Genomic DNA, 26,661 nt, shown 5'->3' on the forward strand with positions numbered 1-26,661 from the left:
GGGTCTGTTTTTCCTGAGCAAGCAGAGGACCAGTTACTAGGTAAAGAACAGGAAAACTAAACATTGGAAGAGACTTGTAGAGTTGGTGATCCCGTCCTTTGAACATAACCAGAGCAAGGAGATAAACCCTCTCTTAGGAACTGATCAAGTTGTACAAAAGAGAGGTTTGTTGCTAATGATCCTCTCCCTCCTGCTGCCACACTTCCAAGGTTCATCTATAGTAGGACTTTTGATTTGTTCATACTTGACTTAAGGTAGGAGCTGTGAGGTGGCCAAATGTACAGACAGCCCCATTATTTAGGGCTTTAAACAAAGTGGGATTAAAGGCTGAACAGATCTCTCCAAGCTGGAGGATGGGCATTAATACAGCAAATGCTATGCAGTCTAAGCATGTATGGCAAAAGGACCTCTTACTTTTGGTTAATTGCTGCCAGTTACATGTGGTGATCAGTTTTAATTGTAAGCATTTTAGATGGTATCAAGTAGTTTATAAAACTAGTTTTGTATGGTATGTAATTCTCCCCTCCCTCCCCAAATTAATGGCCTACCAAACTGGCGATTTCTTAGGCAGTTTGTTGTCTTGGTCTAGGATGAGTTGAATGCTGCATTTGAGTTTCCCAGAGAGCCACGAGTCTTTTGCCTGACCCTATGATGGAACCTGGGCAATTTTTCTTCCATTTCCTTGTGCCCCCCTGTCGTGCTGAAACAAAAGCAGCTCTCATACCATCCCTGGAAAACTCAGGCCTGAGGTGAAGCTGGGAGGCCCAGTGAATCAGTGTGGCGGGCTGTGCTGTCATTTGCAGGCTCCAATGTTGACGGCAGATGGGCGGGAAAGATCCAGCGGAGAGCTGTAGCTCCAAGCCCTCCGTTCATCTCCTCCCTGTTCTGCCTTTCTTCAGGGACCTTGTGCATCAGGCGAAAGGACATAATCTTCCTTTTTCTCTAATTAACGTAAACAGCTCGTGGCAGGCAGTGGCAACCCAGGAAATTGCTTTCTCACTTGGAGTTCCTAGACCTGATCCTATTCAGACAGGAACTGAAAGAGAATAAAGGTCCAGTGCCTTCTGTCTCCACAGTGACCAAGCAGATGTCACTTCAAGCAGATCACGTGAATACCAGCCCTCCCATGTTCTTCTCCAACAGTTGGCGTTGAGAAGCATCTTACTTTGATCCTGGGGGCACCATCATACAGCCAAAGGATCTGGTCAGTGCCAGTTGACACAGGTGTTCAGGTAGTGGCTGCTGCAGTTGATGCTGTTTCAGTGGAGAAAAATGTGCCTGCTGCTTAGAACAACGGGGGGCTGACAGAAGAGGCCTAGGGCTCCGCTGAGGCTAGGACCTGCCTGGGACTGGATTTTTGGTCCATGTATCTCGGCACAGTCTCTTCTCCAAGCTCTTAGGTTCTCATCCTCCCTGGTGCCCTTTTCCTCAGAGATGCTGGGTGTTGAAGCCCAGTCTTTTTGGAGGTGTAAACAAAGCAGAGTATGTACTGCAGGGGCTCTTTGTCCTTCATGTTCAGCCAAAAGGCTTCTGGGTGTTTTTAAATATCATGTGCTTGAGATGCAACCATCCTTTATTTTACTTGCCTTTCTTTATGAAATGTCATACTTCCTTTCACCAAATATTCTCAGGGCTGTTTGATTACGGAACTGCTATATCCTGCCAAAGGCTTTTGCTGTAGGAATTTAGGCAGGAGAGTTCATGTAATTGCGTGTGATTGTAATTGATAATTCTCATTTCATGCAAAGAATTGAGCTGCACACTACAGACTGGTAACCCTGACAAAATAATTGCTATATGGGGATAAATGTCTTTGGAGGAGAGTTGTCCATCCCTAATCGAAGAGAACCTCTGTAGCTCAGGGTTGAACTGTGGCGTCCCTGGTGCTCTCTGAGCTTGGCGGTTGGCTTGCAGACATTTCTTTGCCCAACTAGGCAACCTCATCAGTGCGGGTGAGGGTGGGGTCTGCTCCCTGCTTATCTACAGTAGCTTGCCCTGCCAGTCTTGGTGGGGGTGTGCTTTTCTCCTTGGTAGTTCCTTGATTAGGGTATTGTTTTTTGCTTGATTGTTTGTCTGCTTGGTAGTTCCTTGATTGGGGCATTATTTTCTGCGTGCTTGCTTGCTTGCTTGTCTGGTGTTAATCACCCAGCTTATCTGGGTGTTGGCTGCTGGAGAGGATGTGTTCTGGTCTTTTTGTTTCCTCCTTAAGTTTTTTATTGTCTCTTTTGAATGGTGTGTCACTGGCAGGGCAAGCTACTGTATATTATATAAACAGGGAGCAAACTCCCCATACACTCACACTGAGGATGTTACCTAGCTGGGTAATGAAACGGCCGCAAGCAGACAACCAAGCTCAAGAGCACCAAGGACTCCACAGTTGTCCATCTCTTCCTGAGAGGTTTCTTTTTCACATGTATTTGTGTGCATGGTGGCTTTGCTCAGGTTGATCTTCTGGAGCCTGAGGTGACCACAGCTCTGTTGGCTCTTGTTTCCTGTGAGGTGGGTAGTTTTCTAGCTTGTTCCCTTGCATGTTGACCTACTTGGGCTTGCTTGAGTGAACTCCTGCAGAAGTTGCACTAGCCAACCATCTGGGCACCCATGGCCTTGCTTTCTTGGGGCCCTATGCAAAAGACTCAGTTTTCATGGGTTGTGTGATGTGACTGACTTATAAGAGGCACCTGAACCTCAAGGGGCTATTGGACATGCACACAAAGCTTCCCTAAATTAGAACAAGCTTGGGCCACTCATTATGGGTATCTAAGTGAGGAATTTTGTAAGGTTCCAGGAAAACATTGTGTGTGTGTGTGTGTGTGTGTAGAGAGAGAGAGAGAGAGAGGGAGAGAATAAAGCAAACAGGGTGTGAAATGCTAGGTGTTGAAATGATGCAAAATTAGTGCCGTAGGGTAATCTCTGTTGCTTGACCGTCTGAAGCCAATTTGCAGAAGTTGAGCAAGGATGACCCTGTATCTGGCAAGCCACCTTGAGTTGAAAGAACACTCCATTCATTATTCACAAGGCAAGGCATTAGGGTTTCATAAACAAATAGAAGCCAGAATCTTCATCTTCAGGCAAACTTTTCCAGTTGTATTTTAGTGGCTGCATTCAAATGCCTGCTAAGGCAGAATCCTGAAGAATAGGATGGGCTGTTTTGAGGAGCTGGGGAGGCTGTGGAGGGGGGCACACGTCACAACCAAGCTGTCAGGTCTTCTGTCCCTTGGTGAGACCAGCGTGAAGCACTGGCGAGGGCAGTCTGGCCTGGGTGGGCGGATGCCTTGGTTGGGCTTCTCCCTGTCCCCAGAGAGGGCCCTTCACTGCTCTCTGAAGCTCGCCTACAGGGCAACCTCGTTAAGGGCTGATCTGCTTAGCTGGCCTGCTGAAGCTGGCTCCTGCCTCCCCCTGGGCTTTCGCCCCTCCTCATTAAGCTGGTCGGGGCTATTGATTGGGCATTTGTGTTTGGAAGAGTCTTACTTACTCCATGCATTATCTTGACAGATTGATCAGACCTGATTGAGAACCTCTTAAAGGAACGAACGGCTATAATGGGAAAGTTGGACTCTGTCATCCGTTAGGGTGATTCTGGAGCGAGAGGAACAAGGCTGACATCTTGGAGCAATTGTATTTACAATTAACATGGCTGAAAACGATTGCCTCTATTGATCCCCCCTTCCTGCAATTACAGCCCCATTGTTTACATTCCAGCACTTCAGTTATAAAAAGGAAATTCAATAATTATTGCATTATTTAAAGTTAAAGTGCCACAGAGTTTGCTGGCTGTGCTTGCTGCTTGATTTAACATTCAGTAAAATCTATGCTGAGCTTTCCATCTTGAGGCTGAGCAATATAGGCTTTTAATGAGGCTTAGAGGGTGGAGCAAAATCCCACCAGCCAGTGATCTGTGGGCAAATAGGAGAGGGATTCAAATCCTACTCTGGTTGCATGTGGCTGTTGGAATCGAGCTGTGTTGAACTTGCCCGGCTGCATCATGCTGCGTGGCTTGGAGTGAACAACAGAGAAAGAGTGGCCAGCGCTGATCTGAGAGATGCCCATTATATTTGGGGAAGGGCTTGCCTGTGAGTGCCTTGGTATGCCACCACTCCTATCCAGGGGTCAGCCATTCTGCCTGAGAGCTAGGGGGAAGGGTGTCCTCTAGCTTGCTACCGGTTGCGTACAAAGGGAAACCAAACTTCTGTGGAATTGATGAACTGCCATGTAACAAATGTGCAAACTTTCAATGCCTGCTTCCATAATCTGGGATCCCATCTCCCCTTTTAAGATGGTCACTTGCTAGAGAATGAGGGCAGTAGAGGCTGCCATTGGCCAAACTCTTCTGTCTGCTTCTGGGCTCCAGCCTGAGCAGCCTGCTTGCAGGGTCCCTGGCCCTCCCTTCCTCTGCTTTCTCCTGAGTTACATCGACTGGCACGAGACCACTCTGGTGGTGTGAAAGAGCAAAGGCGCCTTATGCTAAGCAGGCCGTGAATTTGACATCTGATCTGAGGCAGAAAATCACTCTTCCAAGCAGTAAGAATGCAGCCTTCATCCGTGTCCATTTCCAGCTCTTTCATGAAAACCACTATTGCTTTCCTGCAATCACTACTTCCCTCAGCCTCGTAGTAGGGGTGACCTGAGGAGTTGGTAACAACCCTCTATCTCTCCAGGTCTTCGTTTCCTCCAGATTCCACCATCTTTGCCTCTCCTGACATCTTGGGATGCAGCTCAGGGGTTGGGGGGGTAGCCATTTTGATCCCTTCCTTCTGAGAACACCAGGTGCCGTGCCAGAGACTCAAGGAAGTGGCTGGGGCAGGGCTGTTACCGTCACCCTGCACCAGAATCCCTCTTGGCTGAGTGGTCCTCAGGGGTGCAGGGTGGTTTGCAGAAACATCATTCGTATCAGATTGGACTTCGGTCTGATCCAGCGTGGAAGGTGAAGTGATTTTACACTCCATGTGTGGAGAGCCAGCTCTTGCGAACTTCTGACTGGAAGCTTCTCGGGAGAAGCAGCTGTGGCCCTTCCAGATTTAAGGAAGTAATCCGTAGGTCCTGCCAGAATTCGCTTGGAGTTTCCCAGTAACCAGCAGCAGGCATAGATTCTTTGGGGGGGATCCTTTTGTAATGATACTGCAGTGTTAATAGTTTTCAATTAGAGTTTAGTCCAGAGGAACAGGGATGCTATTGTCTAGTGGATAATTGTCGACTTCTTTTTTACTTGCTCACTTCTCCAGAAGACAGCCTGCATAATTTTGTGCATGGTATGTGCACACAAACCACCCAAAACTAGTATTTAATGACAACAAGCCTGCTTCTCACCCTTGCTTCAGAAGAGGGTTGGAGAGGGAGCCTGTGGGCTTAGAAGAACGATGGGCAGAGGAGCCTGGCCTTGGGGACACCAGGCTGCTCTCCTGCAGCAAGCGTCTGGGTCGGAGGAGCAGCACTCGTACCCTGTGAGGCTGGGCACCTGTGCCAGCAAGGGGAGAAGCAAGGAGGCTGGAGCCAGAGAGGGAGAGGCATCTCTTCCTCCCTCCCTCCTCTTCAGTCTGAGCCTTTGCTTCCTTCCATGCTCTTGTGTTTCAGGAGTTTGATCCAAAGATGAAAGGTCTGCCTTGAAAGTGGGTGAATTTGAAACCAACCAGCTTCTTCCCTAGGAACTGGTTGCTTCTTTAGATGAATAAAGTAATCCTGGTCCACAGGCTCCTTTTCTTCAATAAGGTAGCTGTTAAGGTGCCAGGATGCCCTCTTGGCTGCGTTGTAATAGAACGGCGGCATTATCCTGCTGAGAAATCTCAAACGATTAACTCAGATGCATTGGTAAGTATGAGCGTATATGTCACTTCAGTTTGATAAGTTTGAAGGTAAATATCCCAGGAAGTCAGTTGAAATAAGAAGCCTTACCTCTTGCTTGTCTCGAAGATGCCATGCTTCTTCCCGAGACACCCTTGCGGCGCTAAGAGGGGAAAGGGGCGCTGATAAGAGCCGCCTCTGGTCCTTTTTGGCTGTTGGTGGTTCACCTGGGCTTTGGCCCTTAAGGCCAGAGAATTGATTGACGTTCAGATCCAGACTCCAGAAGGTGCTACGCCATTCCGCCGAGCAGCTCCTGTTTCTCACGTCTGCTCTTTCTGATGTCCCTCTGCAGCACCTTCAGAACCATGAGAGCGGAGTGGAGGGGGAAGGCTGCTTTTACCATTGTGTGCTCTGCAACTACTCCACCAAGGCCAAGCTGAATCTCATTCAGCACGTTCGTTCCATGAAGCACCAGCGGAGTGAGAGTTTGCGGAAGTTGCAGCGCTTGCAGAAGAGCCTGCCTGAGGAAGAGGAGGACCTGGGCCAAATCTTCACCATCCAGAAATGCCCAACAACTGACACTGGTGAGTGGCCTTCTTAACCAGTCGGCGTTCCCAGCCCTGGTGGTGGGATTCTAGTGGCTGGTCAGCGTCTGAGGGCAAGGCCCCGGCGTAGCTCCCTTTAGCACTGTGTGTGGCTGAAACCGTGCTTAGGTTTCTGACCTGGCCAAGGCAACAAAACGTCTTCACTGACCTTCCATACTCCTTCCAGGGCCCAAGTTGGTCTGGTGGAGGGAATGTGACTCTCGCGCCCGCTGTCTCCAACGGCCTCACCTGCTCTCTGTGTTTTGGGATTGCACGGGTGCTGCCTCTCTTGCACTTCGCCCTAGTTCTCCCTATGGAAGAAGGGTTGGGTCCTGCCGGAGGCGCTAAATGCCGTCCCTTGGCCATGGGCCCAGCTTGGTGGAGAAAGCTGGTTTTGTGCTGATATGCCTGTGGCGGGCATCGTTGCCGGTGATGATAAGGTTCATTCGTAGAAACTAAAGTATGCATAAGAGGAAGGGCCCGTTGCACCTTAGCCTTCTGAGCAGCTTTTAGGGGAGGTGTATGAGCCCAAAGGCTTTTGAGCCTTTCCCAGGAGAAATCAGATTTCCACATGAGATGCATCAAGGAGTTCAATCCGCGTGAAGACAAAAAGAAGTGGTGAATGGGAATTTGGGAATGCTTTGAGGATTATTTAGGGTCTTGTTATAAAATCAAGGAGAAGCGAGGTTGTCTTGTCAGGGGTGCTTATTTTGAGGCTGCCCTCCTCCTGGCCTCTCCTCTGCCCTGCCTGCCTGCCTGCCCACGTTAAGTAGGAGGGGAAGAAAAAGGTGGAGCTGCGGAGGGAAACAACCTGCCTCCTGAATTTGCGAGTGCGCCGTCCCTGGAGGTTTTCCAGAAAAGGCTGGACAGCCATTGGTCCAGAATAGCATGAGGCGTTCTTTGTTGTCTTGCTGTCTGGATGGGAGCTGTAATGTTCTCCTCTCCCCCACCCCCCCTTTAAGTAGTCTTTTTGCACCACTGTGAACACTTGGGCTGAACTCCTTTCTTTCTCAGCTCTCCCTCTTGCTGCAAAGGATCCAGTCCACTGTAGTGGACATATTCATGGTCGGTTTAACTATGGTGTACTCAGTTGACCCAGTTCCAAGCACACAATTGGGTGTGCCCAACAGATAAGACAATAGGAGGGACGCGGTGGCGCTGCGGGTTAAACCGCTGAGCTGTCGATCGGAAGGTCGGCGGTTCGAAACCGTGCGGCGGGGTGAGCTCCCGTTGCTAGTCCCAGCTCCTGCACACCAAGCAGTTCGAAAACGTGCAAATGTGAGTAGATTAATTGGTACCGCTTCGGCGGGAAGGTAACGGCGTTCCGTGAGTCATGCTGGCCACATGACCCGGAAGTGTCTATGACAACGCCGGCTCTAAGGCTTAGAAACGGAGATGAGCACCGCCCCCTAGAGTCGGACACGACTGGACTTTACGTCAAGGGAAATCTTTACCTTTAACAGATAAGACAAAGGGTGCTTGGGTAGCTGGCTGCTCAGAATGCCATGTGTTCCCTGTTCTGTTTCTCATTCCAGCCCAGTTCTTTGCTGTCCCCTTTTCCACCTGTGGCTTCCTTCCTGCCAGGTCTTTGCATAAGAGCCCCATGTGTACATAAGGGCAACTTCTGTCCAGCCTTCTTATGGGGTATCTGTCTAAGCTCCTTTTGGGCTTTCTGACCCCAGGGGGAAGAGAGTGCTGTTCCTTTCAGGATTACCCAAAACATCAGCCCCCCGCTTTTCAGAAGAGCCGCGCTCTGTTTAGCCCAGGTGGCCTTGTGAACATGAGAGAAGGAGGTGCAGTTGAGAAGCTCCTCCTGCAGGGCCAGAGACAGCCATGCTTGCCGGTGCCCAGCAGCTGAGGAGAGGGGGACCCGCAAGAGCTGCCTCTTGATTACCGAGTTCTCCGCTCTGTCTGTTGACCTATTTTCCCTCCTTTGGGATTCTCTCCCCCCACAGATCTCTGATTTAGCCTTGAAGTTCCTTGATGCAGAGAAACATTGGACAAAGTAAATAGGCTTGAATTATGGAACGCTTTGCGTGAATATGGATTTGAAAGGTGATTGCTGCATGTGGTAAGAATGGCCTGTGGTGGAAGTAAAATATGCATGAAAACAAATGGGATGCTCAGCAAATGGTCCAGGACTGAGCAGGCAGTGGACAAGCATAGGTGATGGTTCCCATTTGTTGTTTATTATATTTATGGATGTGTATAAGGGATACTTTTGGTGATGTTACTTTTGAATGTGGACAATGCCATGTTGGTGGTTGAAAACCCAAACGTTCTGCAGCGTATGTTAGAAAGGCCATTTGATGCAGCATGGAGAATCAATTTGAAAGTTAACCTATCAAAGACCAGGATATTTGTGCTTAAGAGGAAAATATTTGTGTATGTTGGTAGAATATTTACTAAAGAGGGAAAATGGATGGACAAATTTTAAGACATAGACATGCTGGTAGAAAACTAGTTGGTGGTATGCGATTGTTTGCAAGGAATTAATGTTTGTAAGTGAAGGTGCCTGGGTTTAGGAGCCCACTCTTTCCCCCTTGGTCACGCAGAAGTGAGAACTGGACGTATCCGGAAGACTCAAGAAGTTCAGTGCAGTGGAAACAGGGTCCTTAAGAAGCATGTGTGTAACACAAGAAGACAAAGGACCAACCTATAAGGATGCCAAATGAATGCAAAAGTGAGTGACCAGGAGGAGGGGATTAGAGTCTGGTCATGCGGAGAAAATGAATGGAGATCAAACTGCAAAACAGCCATGGAAAGAATGAGTGGGTTGGGCGGAAGGTGAGGACCCAGAAAGTTTAGGTCGGGGTGAAGCAGAAGAGATCCTAAAAAGGCGAAAAGTTAAACCTTTACAGAACCAAAGACAGCGTATGAACTGGTCAAGGCAAGGATGGTTTGCAAAGACAGAAAAGGTACAGAGAGATAAAGGGAAAATGGTGTTCACGTAAGATCATTTTGGGTGTCTGCTTTCCCTGTCCTGCTGTTTTTTACTCCTTTTCTGTGATCATGTAAACATGGTTTACCCCAAAAGGCTTGGTGTGGTGGGTATGTATGCATGTGTGTTATTTGACACTGTTAAGCATCTTTAGCTGTTTTCTTTCCATTTCGAACTTGCTGAGCAGTACACTCAGGTCGTATTGTGACTCACAGCTCCATGGGCCATGCAAACCAGGTTTCTCTGCAGGAGTCTTCACCTGAGGCCAGTCTTTAGGAGCTGGCATTGCCTGCTGGAGCAGGAGGGACGTGCTTCCACGGGAGACTCTCTGCTGACAGCAGCTGTGCCCACACCTGGCCCTTGCCCAGGCTGGGGTTCCTTTTTGTCTTGTGGGCTGTGCAGAAGTCTCCCCAGGAACCCAGGGAAGGTGGTGGTGGCTTCCCTGTGCTGCATGCTTGGAGCAAGACTGGGAAAGTGAAGGAACTTCACTAGGTGAATCCCCAAATTTGTTGGCCAGCTGGTTGGAGCTCTGCACGCCCCATCAAATTGCCACCTGCCAGGAGGAAATGTCCAGAGAGCTCCTCCCTTATCTGCTGTCTGCTGGATGTAGAATTGGGGGGGGAGGGGAAGAGAGAGGTGGGAGTGGAAGCAGGATTCTGCCTGCCTGGCGCTTCCTCTCCTCCCTGCGTGCTGAGTGCTTCCTCCTCACAGCCCTTTCTTGCTGGGGGAGAGTGGAGTTCTGCTGCCGGGAAGTCTTGGTTCTCCAAGGCATTCACTTTCTCTGCTTATTTGGGTGAACTTCCTTTGTCCTCAGAGTCCGGCTGTGCTTCTAGGCTGGGCGAGAAGGTCGCTGGGCAGCCACAGCCTCGGGTCCTCTTGAGCAGGTTCCACCGGCCAGGTGAAGGAGGCACCCGCTCTTCCTCCCTCGGGCTGAGCGGAGGTAGCAAGGCGGGGTCTGCTGGAGAGCAGCCATAGCGTCCCAGACCCAGGGAGGGGTTATCTGGGCAGGGGATGGGGGGGCCACCAGCCTGAGATGCGGCAATGCCAGCTCGCCCCACCAGACACTTGTCCTCGGCAGCTCCTGGCTCCCATTAAGCGTCAAGAGAGGAAGCAGAGCTGTTGGCTTGCTCCAGAAGGTTTTCCTTGTTCAGCTGAATCTGCCACCCAGTTGGAAAGCCAGCTGCCCGGTTTCAGGGCTGGAAAACCTGGCGGTGGGTGGGGGGTCCCTCTGCTGGCCGCTGCAGCACAGTTCTTTGCCCAGGTGGGTTGCACTCTCTGTTGGGCTTGGGCTGAAACAGGCAGACAAGCCAGGAAGGTGAGGAAGGTTGCCCACTCCTTTGTATTTAGGGAGCTGTTCCCCATTCGGTTCATTGCCTACCTTTCTGCCAGGCAATGCCCAGGAAATAACACGAATAGTAGCCTGGGGCGGGGGGGGGGGGAGTCTAGCAATAGAATGGGACCTTTCCAAAGAAAAGAATAAGGAGGGCATTGTGTTTGTTGAGACGACTACTTAATTGGAACCCCTGCATAATTACAGTATCTGACTCTCTAAATACTGCATGCCCTTCTAGCACTGTCCGGGTAGAACAGCTGATGAAACGGGCCATGATCACCCAGGGGGAAGCACAGAAGGACACCGGGATGGTGGGGTTTCCAGGATGCAGCTGAGGCCACAGTGGGGAGGAAAAGCTTGTGGGTGCAGAATTATTAACTGCCATGGCTGGCTGCTTTGAGTGAGGCCGGGCCTTAAAAACTGGGCAGGAAAAACCAAAGAGAGCCATTTGGGGTGATTTAAGTCATGGATGGTTCATCCTGTGAGCCTCTGTAATTTCTGCCTGCCAGGAGATCAGGGCACCCAGAGGACATTCATACAGAGCAGTATGTGCTGCACCAAAGGAGCCCCCCCACCGCATTGATCATATGCTCGGGACAGATTTATTGATTTATTTATCAAATTTGTCACCGCCCATCTCCTCCCACCAGAGGGACTCTGGGCAGTTTACAACAAAATAATCACAAAGACAACAAATATATAAAAATGCACTATAAAATTACACATCACTAATAAATATAAATAAGAGTAAAATCCAGATGACTGTGATCTTGTTCCGTCTTTGTGTGGAAGGGGTCCTTCAAGGCACTAGCCAACCCAAACATGATGTTCTCCTCCCTGCCCCAGGCCAGGCGGCAGATGGGGCGTGGTTTTCAAGTTCCTCCGGAAGGCCAGGAGTGATGGGGCTAACCTCACCTCCAGGGGCAAGTCGTTCCATCCTCCAATTTACTGGGATTGCAGCTGGGGAAAGAGAGTATAGGGTTGCCATCCCCTTTAAGCTCCTGCCAGGAAGGTCTGACCACCTCTCTCCTCCTCTTTCCCACTCAGAAGGGTTGGCTGCGGCTTCCGGCCCTTCCTCCCTGGCCGGCCGCCGCACCTGATTTCTCTGCTCTCGGCCACTGGCTGGGCTGCGGCCTTCGTGGCCAGACTAGCCTTAATTCCCACCTGCTTTTGCAGGAGGTGGTGGGCTGCTCCATCCCGCTGGCACAGCCACCTCTGTCTTCCAGGCCGTTGCCCAGACCCGGCATGGGTGAGAGAGCCGGTCCCCTTGGCCATGCCTGGGAGGAGTGGTGTGGAGGGAGAGGAGGACCTGGGGGCTTGGGCCAGAGCCAGGGGCCGGGCCTCTATGGGGGTGGGAAGGGGGTGCACCACAACTGAGGCTGTGCCCGCTCCTCACAGCACGCATCTAAAGGGGCGTTTGGCTAGTCTTTCCTCAAGTGGGCATGAAGGCCACCGGGATGGGAAAGGGCGGTAGTGCACATCAGCCGCTAGCGGGGGAGACCTTAAGGCTGCCCCTGCTGTAGAGGCCCTCTGGGGAGTCCCATTGGGCTAGCTGGCTGACTCAGCGACTTTGGGTGAATTCTGCTGATCTGGCTGTGCAGGAAGCAGGAAGGGCTGCACGCCTGTGTTCGCATGATGGGAAAGGAGAAGTCCTCCTGAAGGATCCAGAAGACGTGCTCCTGCTTGGATGTGCTGGTACACTTGACTCCTTCTGTGGCATGTGGGGAAGTGACAGAAGGTGCTCCTGCAAAAGCTTTACTTTGATAGTATGTGGGGACTGTCTTCAGGCTTCATCATCAGCTGCGTAAGGGGTGGGAGGACGTGAGGGAGCACGAGGGGTTGGAATCCCCTGTGGTGTTCTAGGCAATGATGCAGTCATGAAGGGGCTTCAAGAAAGGGATGTGGGGTGCTGCCATAATTCCCCCAAAAAACATTCTGTTTCCCTAAAATGAATTAGTAATGAACTAAACAGTTCCGTGTTTTGGGTGACCCCAGCCCCTTCTCTCCTGTCCACCTTCGATTGCCCTGTGGAAGCGCGGTGGTCACAGCTGCTGGCCCCCTCCCCGACCCTTCTGTGGGTCTCCAGCTTCCCCACCTGTGGGATCTGTGCACATCAACACCCCCCCCCCAATCTCTGCAGCACACATCTGGGTACATCTACAATCAATACATGGAGAGGAAACAGATGTGTCGATTGTAGATGTACCCAGATTGTAAGAAGAGGGTTTGGACCTAAAAAATATCTAATGCTCAGAGTCTTATTTCTAAACATGTTTCGGATTGCAAGCGAAGTGTATTTTACTATTCTTGTTTTCCTCATCATTAACAGACAAATCAGTTTAGAATATTGAAATAGGGAAAACTTCTGATAACTTTTTTTTCCTGAAAAAATTCATTGTATAAATTACATACACATTTTATCTTTAAAACGTGAAAAATGTGTTTTTAGGAATCACTTCTTTCAAAGTAGAGGGATCTATATTGTCACCTTTATAAAACTAGCTTTATCATCTTCATGTGTTTACATAAAAGATAGAGATCCTGGTGGTGATTCTTCAGTAAGGGAAAATGGAATTTCAGTTGATGTTTCCAGAAAACGTAAACCTAGGAATGTGCAGGGGGACACTCTTGGGATTTGTTCTGGCTGCAGCACAGCCAGTTCCAGAATGCGTTACAGTTTGGGTTGAAGAAAGCAGCCTGCTGCTCCTTTGAGGCTGCTCCAGAGGGAAGGGGAGGAGCAGCAGTCCACAACTCTGGCCGTCCTATGCTGGGGGGAGCTGCTGCCTTAGAGCCAGGCCACCCTGGAGGTGGGAAGTCCTCTGGGTTAGTCAGATCAAGTAGGGTTCCAGGATTGGGACTCTGTTTTCTTAGTGCAGGAGGCCATGGTTGTACGCACACGCCCCATGCACAAGATGCACATCCATGGTGACCCTTTTTTTAGCTTATGTAAACCAGCAGATTCTGCTGAGCGTCCCACTTTTGAGGTGTCATCATGCAGGCCTAACTTCAGAAAGTTGCAAATCTCTGAGCAATTTTGTGAGCATTAAAAATGTCCTCTTTGCCAGAAAGGTCATTCATAACTTGGCTGCACTGCTGATGTACAGTCAGTGATATTGATTGATTAATGTATAAAAAGCACCAAATGCATTTGCTTCTATGAAAGAGAATAAAGTGCAGGCGAGTCCCTCTTTATTTTCACCTCATCCTTTTGTCTGAAGGACATCCACCCCCCACCCTTTTTTTGTGTGTTGCCGGCTTCGTTTAAGGGGGATACAAAAAGCCAGTTTCTGCCAAGTAATGCGTTCACAAAAGGAACATTGATTCACATCAGTGTCGCTGAGCTACCCTTGCAATGAAGGGCCTCTCGCGTTAACCCTTCGGTTCATCACAGACAAACCAAGACACACCAGCTGCTCCAGCTGGCTCGTCTTGGAATGGGCTGCGGAAGAGGAGTTGCTGCTGCTCCTGCTGTTAATTGCTGCAAAAACTGTGCTCCTGCTTCTCTCCTGGATTTCCTTTGCCAGGGATGGCAGTTGGGTTTCCCAGCAGTGAGGGACTGACCCGCTTTCTTCCACGCTGGAGAACCATTGGGACATGGAGGCAATGGACTTGGATGCCCTCTTCCTCCTCCCACCAGCTGGGGTTGGGTTGGCCAACTGAGCACATCTGGGCTGGATATCCCAGGCTCGCTTGAGGTCGTCAGAAGCACGTTGGGTAACACAGCCCCTGGGTGCTCCTTGTGGTTGCCAGCTTGGCTCAAGGCGGCTGTGGCGCCTTCGAATGAACAGGACAGAGCAGGGAAAACTGACAGCTCTGCCTTTGCAATGGGCTGCAGGAGGAGCAATGGGTTCCTTGTTCCTGAAGGGGCCTTGAGGTGGGACCTGCCACGTGTATGTCTGCAGATGTCCCTGCAAGGTCAGCCACTGATCCTGCAGCCACCACTTTTGTGGGCTTAAGAGTAGAGGTCCCTCCTACCAAGAAGAGCTCAGCTCCCCATAGCTGCCAGAAATGACCCCATCCAAGGGTTGACAAGGGCCCAAGGCTGTCCTTTTCTCACCTTCTGCTCTACTATAATGAAGAAAGTGGGTGGGGTTGTTTCCCTGTGGATGTTGAATACCGCGTGGCTTGTTTCCCATTTACAGCACTGAGCATGTTGGGACTGCTTGCTCCTGAGAGGGTTCTGGGCGGATTAAAGCTCCTAAAGCAGACTGAAGAACTCTGTCCTGGTAAGGCCTGAGCAAACTGTCCTTTGCTGCTTTCTGCAGATTTCATTATCTTGTTTCCAGATTTGACTTTCAGTTGCCGTGAAGCAGTTTTTCTGGCTCCTGTGCTTGCTCAATGTTCTCTTCTACCCACTGGTACTCTGGATATAGGCGGGGGGGCCAACCCCCCTCCCCCATATCAGAGAAGTGCTCCTGCCAAAGTACGCTAAGTGGTTGCATTAATCCAATTAATACTAAATTATGCAATTTTGTGCAATATTTTAGATAGTGTATATTTTGAGAATATATAATTCATGGGTTCCTGTTAGTAAGAGAAAACATTGCACTATGAGATGAGTCCATTAAAGAGGAGAGAGAGAGAGAGTATGTGTGAAAGAAATGCAAAGGAATGCATCGCACAGGCACCCTTTAATGGTTTGACCTGGAACTAATACAGAGGGCCAAGGAAACTGAAATTCCCTGTCCAAAAGTACATTGGTCAGATCAGTACTCTCAACACATCTGTGATGCTCTGCCTCGATTCCAAACTTCTTAAGTATATTCAGGTTTTTGTTTTTTAATTAAAGGACAGAAGGGAAAGTTGGGCCAAGTGATGAGAAAGGGAAGTGAGTGTGAAGTTCACTGCAACTGCCTGGCAGTGCCAATGAGCTGTGGCAGTTTTAGGAGATGCAAGCAAAGCTTCTCTTTCTGAACTCTGGAACATTTTGGCAGTGCGTGCTTGTTCACATGGGTGGCTCTGATAGAGAAATGGAGGTCCCCTGAATGTAATACTAGCTGTCAAATTCCAGGAGTGCCAGAGTCCAAGAGATTTGTGCTTGGTGCCGCCTGGTCTGTCCTTTTGTAGAGAATTGCACTCCACTGTGCAGGGCATCAGCGTTTGTTGTGGAGGAGTAGCCAAGGGTAGAGCTGGATTGGTGTCTCAGCTTGTCTCCCCCCCCAACCCCCCAGCCCACCTCCACATCTGTGAATGCATAGAGGAGAGAGTTGATCTTTGTGCTGCTACCTTTATAACAGAGAAGAAAATTCTGGAAGCCATCAGCATGAAGTGCCTAATTGCTTTGCTTGCTTCTGTTCCCTTGGTAGGATTCTACAAATGCAGGGGTTGCTGGCTCCTCACTGCCTAACCTCCTGTACTATTTTTAACTGCTGCTGTGCTTTGCAAAGATGCAGCCAGCATCCCTCCCTGGATGCAGCTGGAGAGGAGGACGAGGAGGAGGAAAATGTCGGGAGCTCCTCAGGGCAACTAAAGGGGCCTCTTGCTTTTGCCAGGGATGTGCAGCTGCTCTGCTTGGCTTGACTGCTGCTCCTGGTTTCCCCGTTGCTGTGTCCTTCGTTCTCCAGTAGCCCTTAGCGTGGTCCAAGTGCCTGGTCTCCCCTCCCTAACTTAGATGCGTTTCTTCCTTTTTGAGTTTCCAGCGTGTGTCTCAAGAGAACCTGAAATCCATGAACTGGATCTCCGAGATTTCAGAATAAAATAAAAGTAAACTCTGCTTGAAAACACTTCAGTAGGAAAGCCAGGCTAATTGTAAATCAATGAGTCTTAAAATGCAGCATTGATCTCCAGTTAGAAGTCTGAAAGGGAAAGTGGTAATTACTGTGCTCCAAAGGTACCTTTTTCAGTCATAAGTTCTGGGTAGAGAGAAGGGTCATTATGGGTGGCAATGTGGAATCAGAATAATTAACTTAGAAACTGCTTTTGGGGTGTTACAAGGACTAGAGTCTCCCCTGTTTTATAAGCCAGCTTCAGTAAGATTTGGTTGTATTGCTGGGTATTTGAGAATCCCATCCCATTGGAGAGCTGAGTGTGAGCTAAGAGAAGTAAGATTTCTAGCCTTTTCTGCTTGCAGTATTGCCGTGAGGCGCACTGGTACAGGTAGCTGTTCTTGGAGAGGAATGCTGCAGAGTGGCTTCTCTGCCCAAGTCGCTGCCATCACTTGACCTGTACCAAGCCTCAGAAACCAGCTTTGTTGCATCAACTCCTCTCTGGCATGGCAGAAAAACTAGCAACAGCCACCTGGTAGGGCTTCTCCAAGCATCAACTTTGCTCCTGAGGTTACAGGAGCCAGACTGGGTTTGGTGCGTTGGCTCAATCCAAGATGGCTTAACTCTCCTCTGAAAGCCTTGAAGATCAAGATCAGTGTTTCTCAAACTTGGCACTTTAAGATGTGTGGACTTCCACTTCCAGAACTCTCCAGCTGGTTGCCAAGTTTGAGAAACACTGATCTAAAGGAGCCAGCATCTTCGGGCCAGGGCAGCCCAGCCCTCATCAGGTCAGACTGTGCAAAGCCAAAACTACCCTGGGTCTTTCGGTGCAAGACAATGGAAGAGCTGGTTCCCCCGACCCCACTGGCTTGCAAGGCTTCTGGCTCTCTCTCTCCGCTCTGCCTGGCTCATCCTGTTTCCAGCCCTGTGCTTCTGTGGGGAGTGGGGGAGGCATGTGGTGCACCTGCCAGACCAAGAATCAGTGAGGACAGAGTTTCAGGGCATCTTGGGCAGCAGGAAGGAGATGTGGCCTCTTAGCACTGGGGAGCTGTGGATCACTGCCTCTCCTCACCCTTGTGTGCAAAAAGATCCCCTTGTTCTGCAGGAGAAAAAGGGGTTTGACCTGGGATTTGTGTAAGATGTATAGGAATGAGGCACTCCTGGAAAAATACTGCTTTGCTCTGGTTTCAGCTCCTGCCTCCTAACAAGCAGGAAGGCGAATGGCAGCCGCTGGCCAGGAATTGATTATGCTAATTGATATGCCAATAAGAGAACTTGTTACATCTGCCATTGGTTAAGCTGGCTAACAAGCCCTGCTGATCAATGAAACCAATAAAGATTTCATCCATTAATGAAAAACATGGTAATTAACATTATCTGTAGACCAATTGGCTGGGGTAGCTAATGGACCAATTAGGCAGAGGTCCGTGGTGAAGGTTAGTCTCAGCTGCCCCAGGCCTCTTGCTGTACATCCATGTCGTTGTAGGAATGCGGGTTGGCCACTTGCAAAAGATGGTGTGGAAGGCCTGCTCAGAAGAGAAGGGCCCCTTTTCTCACCCCATGGAGAGAGAGAAGGAACAGTCACCCTTTAAAAAACGCTAAAAAAGCAAAATGAGAGGAAGATCCAATAAGTGTTGCATAAAAGTTGATTTAAGGTTCCCCCACTGCCTCTTCAATATTAATAGAATCTTTATCAGGATCAGGCTGGTCAAACGTGACAACAGGAAGCCGACACCATTATAGTCCATAACAGGGCAAATAGCATAGGTGCACAGCCTCTGGGTGGAATATGTCACAGAGGTACAGGTATAAAAAATTTCCTTAAACCCCACTCATCTTCCACTTTATGCTAACATATCAAATGAGCTTAAGACTTAGACCATTAGTACTCTGCCTTTTGTACCAGAAGTTCCATCACGTCAAGCCCTTGGCAGCCACGTAAAACCAAAAAAATAAGATTTTCAGAGTCATCTTGAACCAGATTTATTGAAAGGGAAAATATTCTGCCTTTGTAACATTTTGCAAACTGCCTGTCTCAAGAACCCCATTACACACCAATCACTCTATCGAAGAATCTGGGTGCTACCATGCAAGGAAGAAAAAGGCCAATTTTCTTGAGAAGGAGAGTTATGGCAGTTTCCCCGTTTGTGACTTGTAGCGTCTTATGTCATCAGCCATTGCTGAGGTGTTGTAAAGCTTGTTCTAATTAATTTTATAACAGCATAATGATAGTTGTATAACTTGAGAAGACACCAGGACACTGGCTTATATTTTATAGGCATGTTGTTACAATTAATTTCTGGCAGAGAAATTTAATAAATAAATAAATAAATAATCATTTATAGTGAGTTTTAAAGACTTTATTGAAGCTTTAATGTTTTACACTGTGTTCCACTGTAAGGTATTTGACCTGCTATTTGTTGAAAAGCAGTCATTGTCACACATGGGAGTACTGATAGATGCCTTCCTTTGAAACAAGAAGGGCATCAACTTTGGGGTGAGCTTCAGCTTTGGGGCCGCCATTAGGACAGTTTGCCACCTCCCACCACTGGGTGTCCTGACACAGCTGTAGATAAAGGTCTGTGAGTGGGTGCTGGGCTCCACCCTTAAGCTACCAACTCTCCTACTTAAGGGTGTTTGGGATCATAAGCTGGTGGTTTCCATGGGGCCAGTGAGTCAAAACAGGTTCAAAACATCCTCCAATCTTTGGGATTCAGGCACAGAAAGTAAAATATCACTCTGAGAGGGGCAGGCGTGAGCAATGCCATCTGCCTTTACCAGAAACAAGATAGTGAAACTGCAGAAGAACACTCAAACCTAGTGAGAGAGGGAGGAAGCATTTCAGTGGCTGCTCCTAGAGACATACAGTGTGGCTTTTCCAGGAGGAAGGTAGGAGGGTGGATATCACCAGAAGAGAGCATGCAGAAAACTGTAGAAGTGCCTCTGAACACCAACTCGGATATTTCATCCTGGCACTTCCTTTCCATTGTTAGGTATTGACCCTGGGAGACCCCTTGTGGATTCCTTAATTGAAAATTAATATTAGATCAATGCTAGGAGCAATTTGCATATTGATTATAAACAACTTTGAAGGCACCGTGTGTGTGTGTTAGATCAATAGGGCTCTCTACAGGCTGTAATGGAAATGCCTTCTGTCATCTCAGTCTGCACTCTGGAAAATCTGTAAGCACGGGAGTAAAGAACCATCTTGACATGAGGTGTCGCAGAGATGGAGGAGAGAGTAAAATGTTGTGTGGCTCAAGATTTGACAGCCTTTGATGGACACTCCCTGCATGAGGAGGGTTGTGAGTTGCACTCAGCCTACTTTCTGGCTTAAGCCCATTAAAGAAGATGGAATGGTGATTGCATCCCACATGCCCCTCTCTCAACACATGCAGCTAGCCCCAAGTGTATCCATCAGTGCCTCACCTGGGCTTCACCCGCAGCCTTTGTGTATCTGATTGCTTCCTTAGAGGGCCTTTCCTTAACGGGGCTGAGTTCTGCTGATGTGCTGCCACTGGCCACTAGAATGGGTCAGCGAGAGAGCGTCAGGTTCTTCTGCATGCACAGCATGCCAGGTCACGTGCACAGCATGCCAGGGAGATGAGTCGAACAAGGGGTCTCCAGCAGGGAAGCCCTCCCTGCCCTGGGGCTCTTTCCTGGCGGCATGTAATGCTTTAGAATAGCTGGGGGTCATGCTTGGGCTAGAGCAAGACTATATCCATTCGGAACCAGTGCGGAACCTGGGGGTCCTCCTGGACTCGCGATTCCTGCTCGAAGAGCAGGTGGAAGTTGCAGCCAGGAGGGCCTTTGCGCAACTTCGTGTTGTGCGCCAGCTACGCCCATTCCTGGACTGAGATGCCCTCCGAACAGTCACTCATGCCCTTGTCATCTCCCACATAGACTATTGCAACGTGCTCTACATGGGGCTACCCTTGAACAGTATTCGGAAGCTTCAGCTGGTCCAGAATGCAGCTGCGCGGACAGTCGTCGGTGCTGCAAAATCAGCCCATGTGACACCACTGTTACGTGAGCTGCATTGGGTACCAGTTTGCTTCCGGGTCCAATTCAAGGTGTTGGTTATGACCTTTAAAGCCCTACATGGCATGGGACCAGAGTACTTGAGGGACTATCTCATGCCCATAACATTGACCTGCCCCACCTGGTCAGGCAGAGAGGGCATGCTACGGACCCCGTCAGCAAAGGAATTTCATCTAGCAGGGTCCAGGAGGTGAGCCTTCTCTGCAGTGGTGCCTGACCTTTGGATTATCTTGCCCCCGGAGTTGAGACGGGTCTCCTCGCTCCCGGACTTCCGGAAGAAATTGAAGACCTGGTTCTGCCACCTTGCTTGGGATGGGGAGAGTGATAGTTCCACCTGGGGGTGGCTGGTGCCATAGCACCCCTTATTGATTATGGTTCCACCTCTGCTTGGATTTTATATTTATTTTCTTATTTATATTTTTAACTATAACTTAGGTGGATATGTTTTTATCTCTATTTTATTGTAAACCGCCCAGTCCCCCATCAGGGGAGATGGGCGGTGATATAAATTTAATTAAATAAAACTAAATAAAAAATATCCAGTCTGCTGGCAGCCCTCACCAAAGTCAGTCAGGTGCTCTGAAGTGTGTGCTAGCTGAAAGAAAAAACTGGTGTATGATTTGTCTCTGGGTACGTGTGATTTATTTATTTTTCTTTAAAAAAGCACCACAGCCATTGCATTTGAAATGGAAGCAAGGGGAACACGCCTCTTCTGGCTTTTTGGAAACTGGATTTTCTTTCCCATGGAGTTTCTTGGGAATCCTGAGAACCATTGGCTGGTAGATAAAGGGGCCCAAGAAAGGAAGTAGCAGAGCTGTTAAGGCCACCTGCTGGTGGCCCTGTTACTTTTCTGCTCTGGTTCCTGATTGCCCAGGAATCCTTCAGCTCATCAAAGTGAAAGTCCTTGGCTAGGCCACCCACTGCCTGCAGGATGTGGGGAAAGCAGGAGAAGAGGCTGGCTGGAATCTGCTCCATGCATATAGCCTCGTCAAATATCCCTTCTCCACCCCCACCCCAAGTTAGTGCCCAATTGTTTGCAATTGACCCAAGAGCTGTGGCTCTTCTTTTGGAGACCATTAATATTTCCTGTCTCTGGCTACTCCAGAGAGGTTGCCATTGGAGAATTAGCAGGGTCTGTAAGTAGTCTTTCTCTGTGTCTTGTAAGCCTTTCTTTCTGTTCCATTCAGTGGAGCTTCTACTCTGTGCCAACCCAGACCATAGCTGGTATGAAAAAGGCAAATGCCAGGTTGAGAATAAAATCATTTCAAAATTGCTAATACCCTAATGCCTAAATACATAACGCACTTGAACCCAGCTGAATCCGAAGATGGTCTCTGTTCATCTCTGGGTGGGGTCATGCTCGCTTAGGTATTGCTGGCTTGAAGTTTGGGGTCTTCCTGGTCTCAGACTTCTGCCCGAACAGCAGGTAGAGGCCATGGCCAGGAAGGCCTTTGCACAACTACATGTGGTGTGCCAATTGTGGTCTTTCTGGGGACATGAATCCCTGCTTGCTGTTGTTGATGCATTTGTCACCTTGCAGCTGGACTGTTGTAATATATGTACATGAGGCTGACTTCGGAGACTTAACTGGAAGCTTCAGCTGGTGCCATAGGAGACAGCCTAGGTTGTTTGGGTCCAACCTGGGTTCATCCCTCTAACCCCACTATTACAGGAGCAGCACTTTTGGATGCAATTCAAGGTGTTGGTTGTCACCTTTGAAGCCCTCCATGGCTCTGGGTCTGGATATCTTCAAGACGGCCTGCTCCAGGCTGAGTCTGCTTGTTCAGCAAGAGCTAGGAGGAGTGGTTTGTTAATGCCATCTTTAGGGACCCTGTGGTTGAGCCTTTGTTGCAGAGGCCTCCCTTCTGTGGTACAATGTGTTCTTTGATATCTAGCCTGATACCTTGTTGGGCTTTTGAAGCATTTCAGGAAAGCCTTTGGGGTGTCACTGTTGGGGGATGCTGTTCTTTGGGTTACTACGCTTTGTTGAAAGGTTTCTGTGATTTGATTATTAGAGTGAAGGGGCCTTGAGGATATCTTAGAAGTCTGGGCAGTGAGGATAGTAAGGCACCTGTGGATAAGGGCATTGTTCTTCCTCCCACAATACTAGAAACCGAAATGAAAAACCCAATGAAGTGAAAAGGAGGAGGAGGGCAAGGTGGACCAGACCGAACCACTGCTGCTGTAGGTGCAGATGCCGCGTAAGGAGATGGATGTTCAGGGAGCCGGGTCATTGGAGAAGTGGTGGAAGAGGCGGAGGGAGGCAGAAATAATCCCTTGCCTGAGGCCCTGACGGAGGCTGGGACTCAAGCGCAAATATTACATCTCCAAAGGAGAATAGGGGTGAAGACAGCTCTTCCTCACGAGCTGTGCAGTAAACCAGGAATTCCCGTGGTTACCAGTGGATTGAAGTGCCCTGGAGTGCCTTTCTTAGATACTTGCAGGCAGAGTCCGTGTCTTAAGAGAAAAGGGGGAAGCTTAGCCATGGCAAGCCTCCATTCCTCGTAAAGGTTCGTACTCCCTGTTTTTCTGTCAAGACCTTCTACAGGTTTGTGCAAAGGGTGACCATCACGCTTGCAGCAGCTCATTTTCCCCTGCCCTTCCTTGCCCTGCCATGGCATAGCATTGTTATCCTGCCTTTGCACACACAAGGTGACCACGCTCTGCTCTGAGGATCAGTGTGTCCTGAGCTCAGCCAGCCAGCTTTCTTCCACTGCTGCGCTGGATCCTGCCCCTTCCACTGGCCAAGGGAGGGAGGGCTATTTCTGGTGAGCTGGGATGGGAGATGGTTCTGTGTTTCGAAGAAGCAGTCTGTGCACAATTAAAACTTGTTTCTGGTAAACCTCATTCCAGGAAGATGAGCTTTTAACAAAAGGCTTTTGACAGCTGTGGGGTATTTCAATTTTTTTTTAATGCTGAAAGAAAAATCAATACGTTTTTCTGGGTTATACATATTCAGAACAGGCTGGATATTTCCATTATAATGGAAAATGGTGTCTGTACCCATCTCGCCTGTCAGAGCTGCACCATTGCATTTTCCAAGCCACTGCTAAATATTTCAGACCCAATTTGATTGTGGTTTGTGACAGCTAATGTTTCTCGGCTGTTGAATCTACTGGAATGGGATGCAGGAGATGGGGGGAAGCAAGCACATTCCACTTCCCTCTTCCTGCCTTATCACTCCCCCCTCCCCCCCACCACGCTAGCCTTACAGTGTTGGTAAGGACTGTCATTTTGTTAAGCAAATGTCTGTGAGAATGAATCCCAAAGAGAGATTCTCAGTGGGAGTGGGTGAGAATTGGCTCTGTGCTGCCTAAAATCTGGGTATCTGCCAACATGAAGGGCAAGAGATGTGGAGAGGTATTCCAGCGTGGAAATATGACCCTGCCGCTCTGTGCTCTTCCGTTCAAGGCCTGGAGGTGCCCTTGCTGGGGAGATGTGAGGGACACTTTGTAGTGAAATTCTGTAGATTCCCAGCCTGAAAGCAGCATTACTGATGCTTTAATGCCAGTCTCCCCTCTCACCCCCTGTTGGATAGCAACATCCTGGAATATGGCAAGCAGTGGGCCGTGCGGAATTCAATAATCCCTGATAGCTCTGCTTCTCATCATCATTTTAGTTTTAAAGAGAAAATGTATCTTCAGATTAGCAATATGGCCTTCGCCTGAGCTCATGGCATGCCAACATTTATAGCTAGTTTAGAAGAAGACTTCTTGAGTTCTTGTACCCAGTTGTCTCTTCTCTAAGATACATAATTCTGGACTCCAGTTCACAAAAGCTTCTGCCGTAATGAATGTGGTTGTCTAGCTTACCACGTGGATCTGCCAGGAAATCTATGGAGAGCCCCCAAAGCAGGCCTTTGCATGGCTGAACTCCGTCTGTCTCCCAAACTTCCCTTCCTCCCCTCTTGGAGCTCTCGGCTTCTGCAGGGACTGTCACCCTCGTCTTTGCTGCCACCGCTGAGTCCTGACGGGCAGCTTCTGTGCATGAGGGGCTGTCAAACAAGGGCATGGAGGAGAGAATGTGCCAGGAATATCCAGGTTTATTGATAATCCCCCCTCCCCCCTTTATTGGTATTCATAGCTCACAGTTTTGTGGCTTTTAGGCATCTTAACAAGCTGTTTCCCCTCTTCTTGTTGAGGATAACCTCAAGACGGTGGGGCATCTCCCCTTGATTTCCTCTGCCCCAGACTAGCAGCCCTTTGCTCACAGGGCGGGGACGATGTCTGTGAGTGGCTGCAGAACATCACCAGCACAGTTGACCTCCTGGGAGGCAGCGCCCTCTGGCCAAGTCTCTCAAACCGCAGAGGTGGAAAGGCTGGTCCGGGGTTGTCATTTTGTTAAAATGGAAGGCGGGGCGGGTGAGCCTAATCCAGCCCCTGCTCCCCACCCCTGTGCTCACAGGGGCTGTTGGGCAGAGAGGGGGAAGCAGGACATTCTGCCTCCCAAATTGCCCTCCTTACTGCAATGTGTGGTGATGGCCGTTGGGCTGCCCCCGTTGGACTCCCTTCCCTCGGTTCCCAGGGCTGGGGTCAAGGTTGCCCTGTGCCTTTCCTTGCTGGGGGAAGGGGGAGCCTTGTGGACCGTGCTGGTTAGCTCTGGTGTGCCTCTTCCCCTGCCTCACTTCCACCTTCTGTTTTGGGGGTTCTCCCCTCCCTTTCTGAGGTATCAGACAGGAACTGGCAACCCCCAGATTCCTTCTAGGGTCTGGGATCACGGGCTTCCCCTGTGGGTGAGCAGCCCCTGCCTTCCACCCTTCCTTTTTCTTTTGATGTCCTGGAATGACCTGTTGAATTTCCATAGATAGTCCTGACTCTCAGCTTTTTTGACTTTTTGGTTTTGTGGCCGGGAAGCAAGCCCTGTCTTCCCCTTCCCCTGCTCCCCACTGACTCTGTGCTGATTGTGTGGATTGATGAATGTCTGTGTGTTTCATTACTTCCCTACTTTGCAATCTGGGGCTCAGCCTGCAGTTAGGGCCTGGGCTTCTCCCTTCCCTTTCAGGAAATGGTCTCTCTGCTGAGGCTGAGCTTCAGGGGCCTCATCGGTGGTCCTTCCCAGGAGATGGCACAGGACATTGGATTTTAATGACCGGTGGTTCTCTCTGGCTAAGGGGTAGCCTAACCTCTTGAGGGTTGGGAGCAGGGGAAGCTGACCACCAGGCCCCCAGAAGGTTGGGGAAAGCCAGGGCTGCTTAGAGCACCTCTGAATGGGGCTTGCGTGGTGACACTCACTGTGCCTGAGGCTGACAGCCTGCTGGAGGACTCCCCGGGAGGCCAAGTGGGCAAGGAAGCCAGCTGAGGTCTCAGCGTGCACTCCCTCTCTCGTCCCCTGCAGAGGAGCTCATTGGCGATGCGGAAGGACCCGGCGAGGTGGCAGCGCACCCAGAGGAACCAGCCAAGGAGGCAGAGAGTGTGGCCGACAAGGACCAGGCCAGGAGGGCAGGTGAGCAGGGGCGGGATGAGCTGTTCATACTCCTGGCCACTTGCAAAACTGAGATTTTTTCCATAGCCCTTTGAGTCAGCTGATGGGTTGCTGCTTTGAGGGTGGATATCCCCCATCATCTATCCTTCCTTATAAAATTGACCAGTGAGGAACAGGGATGCTGAATCCCCCTTCTGGGTCTGTTCCCAAGACCATATCCATACTCTTTGGGCCAAGCTTCCACCAGTACGCTAACTGGTGAAGTAAATAGGCTTCGTGGGCTGGCCGACGTCGGACCCTATTTTCTGTAGTCTAGTCTGGCCTCCGGGTGTGGGAATGGCCTCCTTACAGGCCTCTGAGGCTTCTTCCCCTGCAGTGCATCCACTGAAGAGGCAGACTCCTTGGTCTCCCGCCCTTCCAAGCCACTCCGCCTCTCCGTGGGCCTGCCTGCCGAGCAAAGAGAGCTGCCCATCTGCAGCTGGCCACTGAGCTGGCCTGTGGAGGAGAGCACCAATGTTCAAGAGTCCCAGGACCAAACTCTTCTATGTAATGTAAAGTGCAGAGAACCCCAGGTTACGGAAAGTAGCATGAATTAATAATCACTTAATAGGCTCCTCTGTTATGTTGCTGGATTAGTTGATGAGGTTTAGCTGAAGGGGCTGTCAGTAAGATTTTATTTTCAACAGCATAAAAACAGTACAAATTTTTGAATTGAAAAAGAATAGGGAAAAGTAAAAAGAAAGTGAAAAAAAGTAATAAAGAAGTAGCTTCCGATCTTCTTAACAGCGGTAAGAAGTACATTTATATTTTACCCTCTCTCTCTAAGGTTACATCATAATTTCCTTCTTTCCATAATCTACC

At 49.5% G+C, this 26,661-nt stretch overlaps 1 protein-coding gene across 1 annotated transcript in view; it reads left to right on the forward strand.

Annotated features, from left to right (window-relative positions):
• The window catches only part of ZFHX3 (zinc finger homeobox 3), a 58,428-nt gene that overhangs the window by 13,776 nt on the left and 17,991 nt on the right, over positions 1–26,661 (forward strand). The window contains exons 3-4 of the mRNA XM_063313282.1: positions 6,128–6,359; positions 25,714–25,821. Coding sequence (XP_063169352.1) covers positions 6,128–6,359; positions 25,714–25,821 — 340 coding nt within the window. The remainder of the gene's footprint in view (positions 1–6,127; positions 6,360–25,713; positions 25,822–26,661) is intronic.

The sequence above is a fragment of the Candoia aspera genome, chromosome 11 (genome assembly GCF_035149785.1).
Source record: "Candoia aspera isolate rCanAsp1 chromosome 11, rCanAsp1.hap2, whole genome shotgun sequence".
Lineage (NCBI taxonomy): Eukaryota > Metazoa > Chordata > Lepidosauria > Squamata > Boidae > Candoia > Candoia aspera.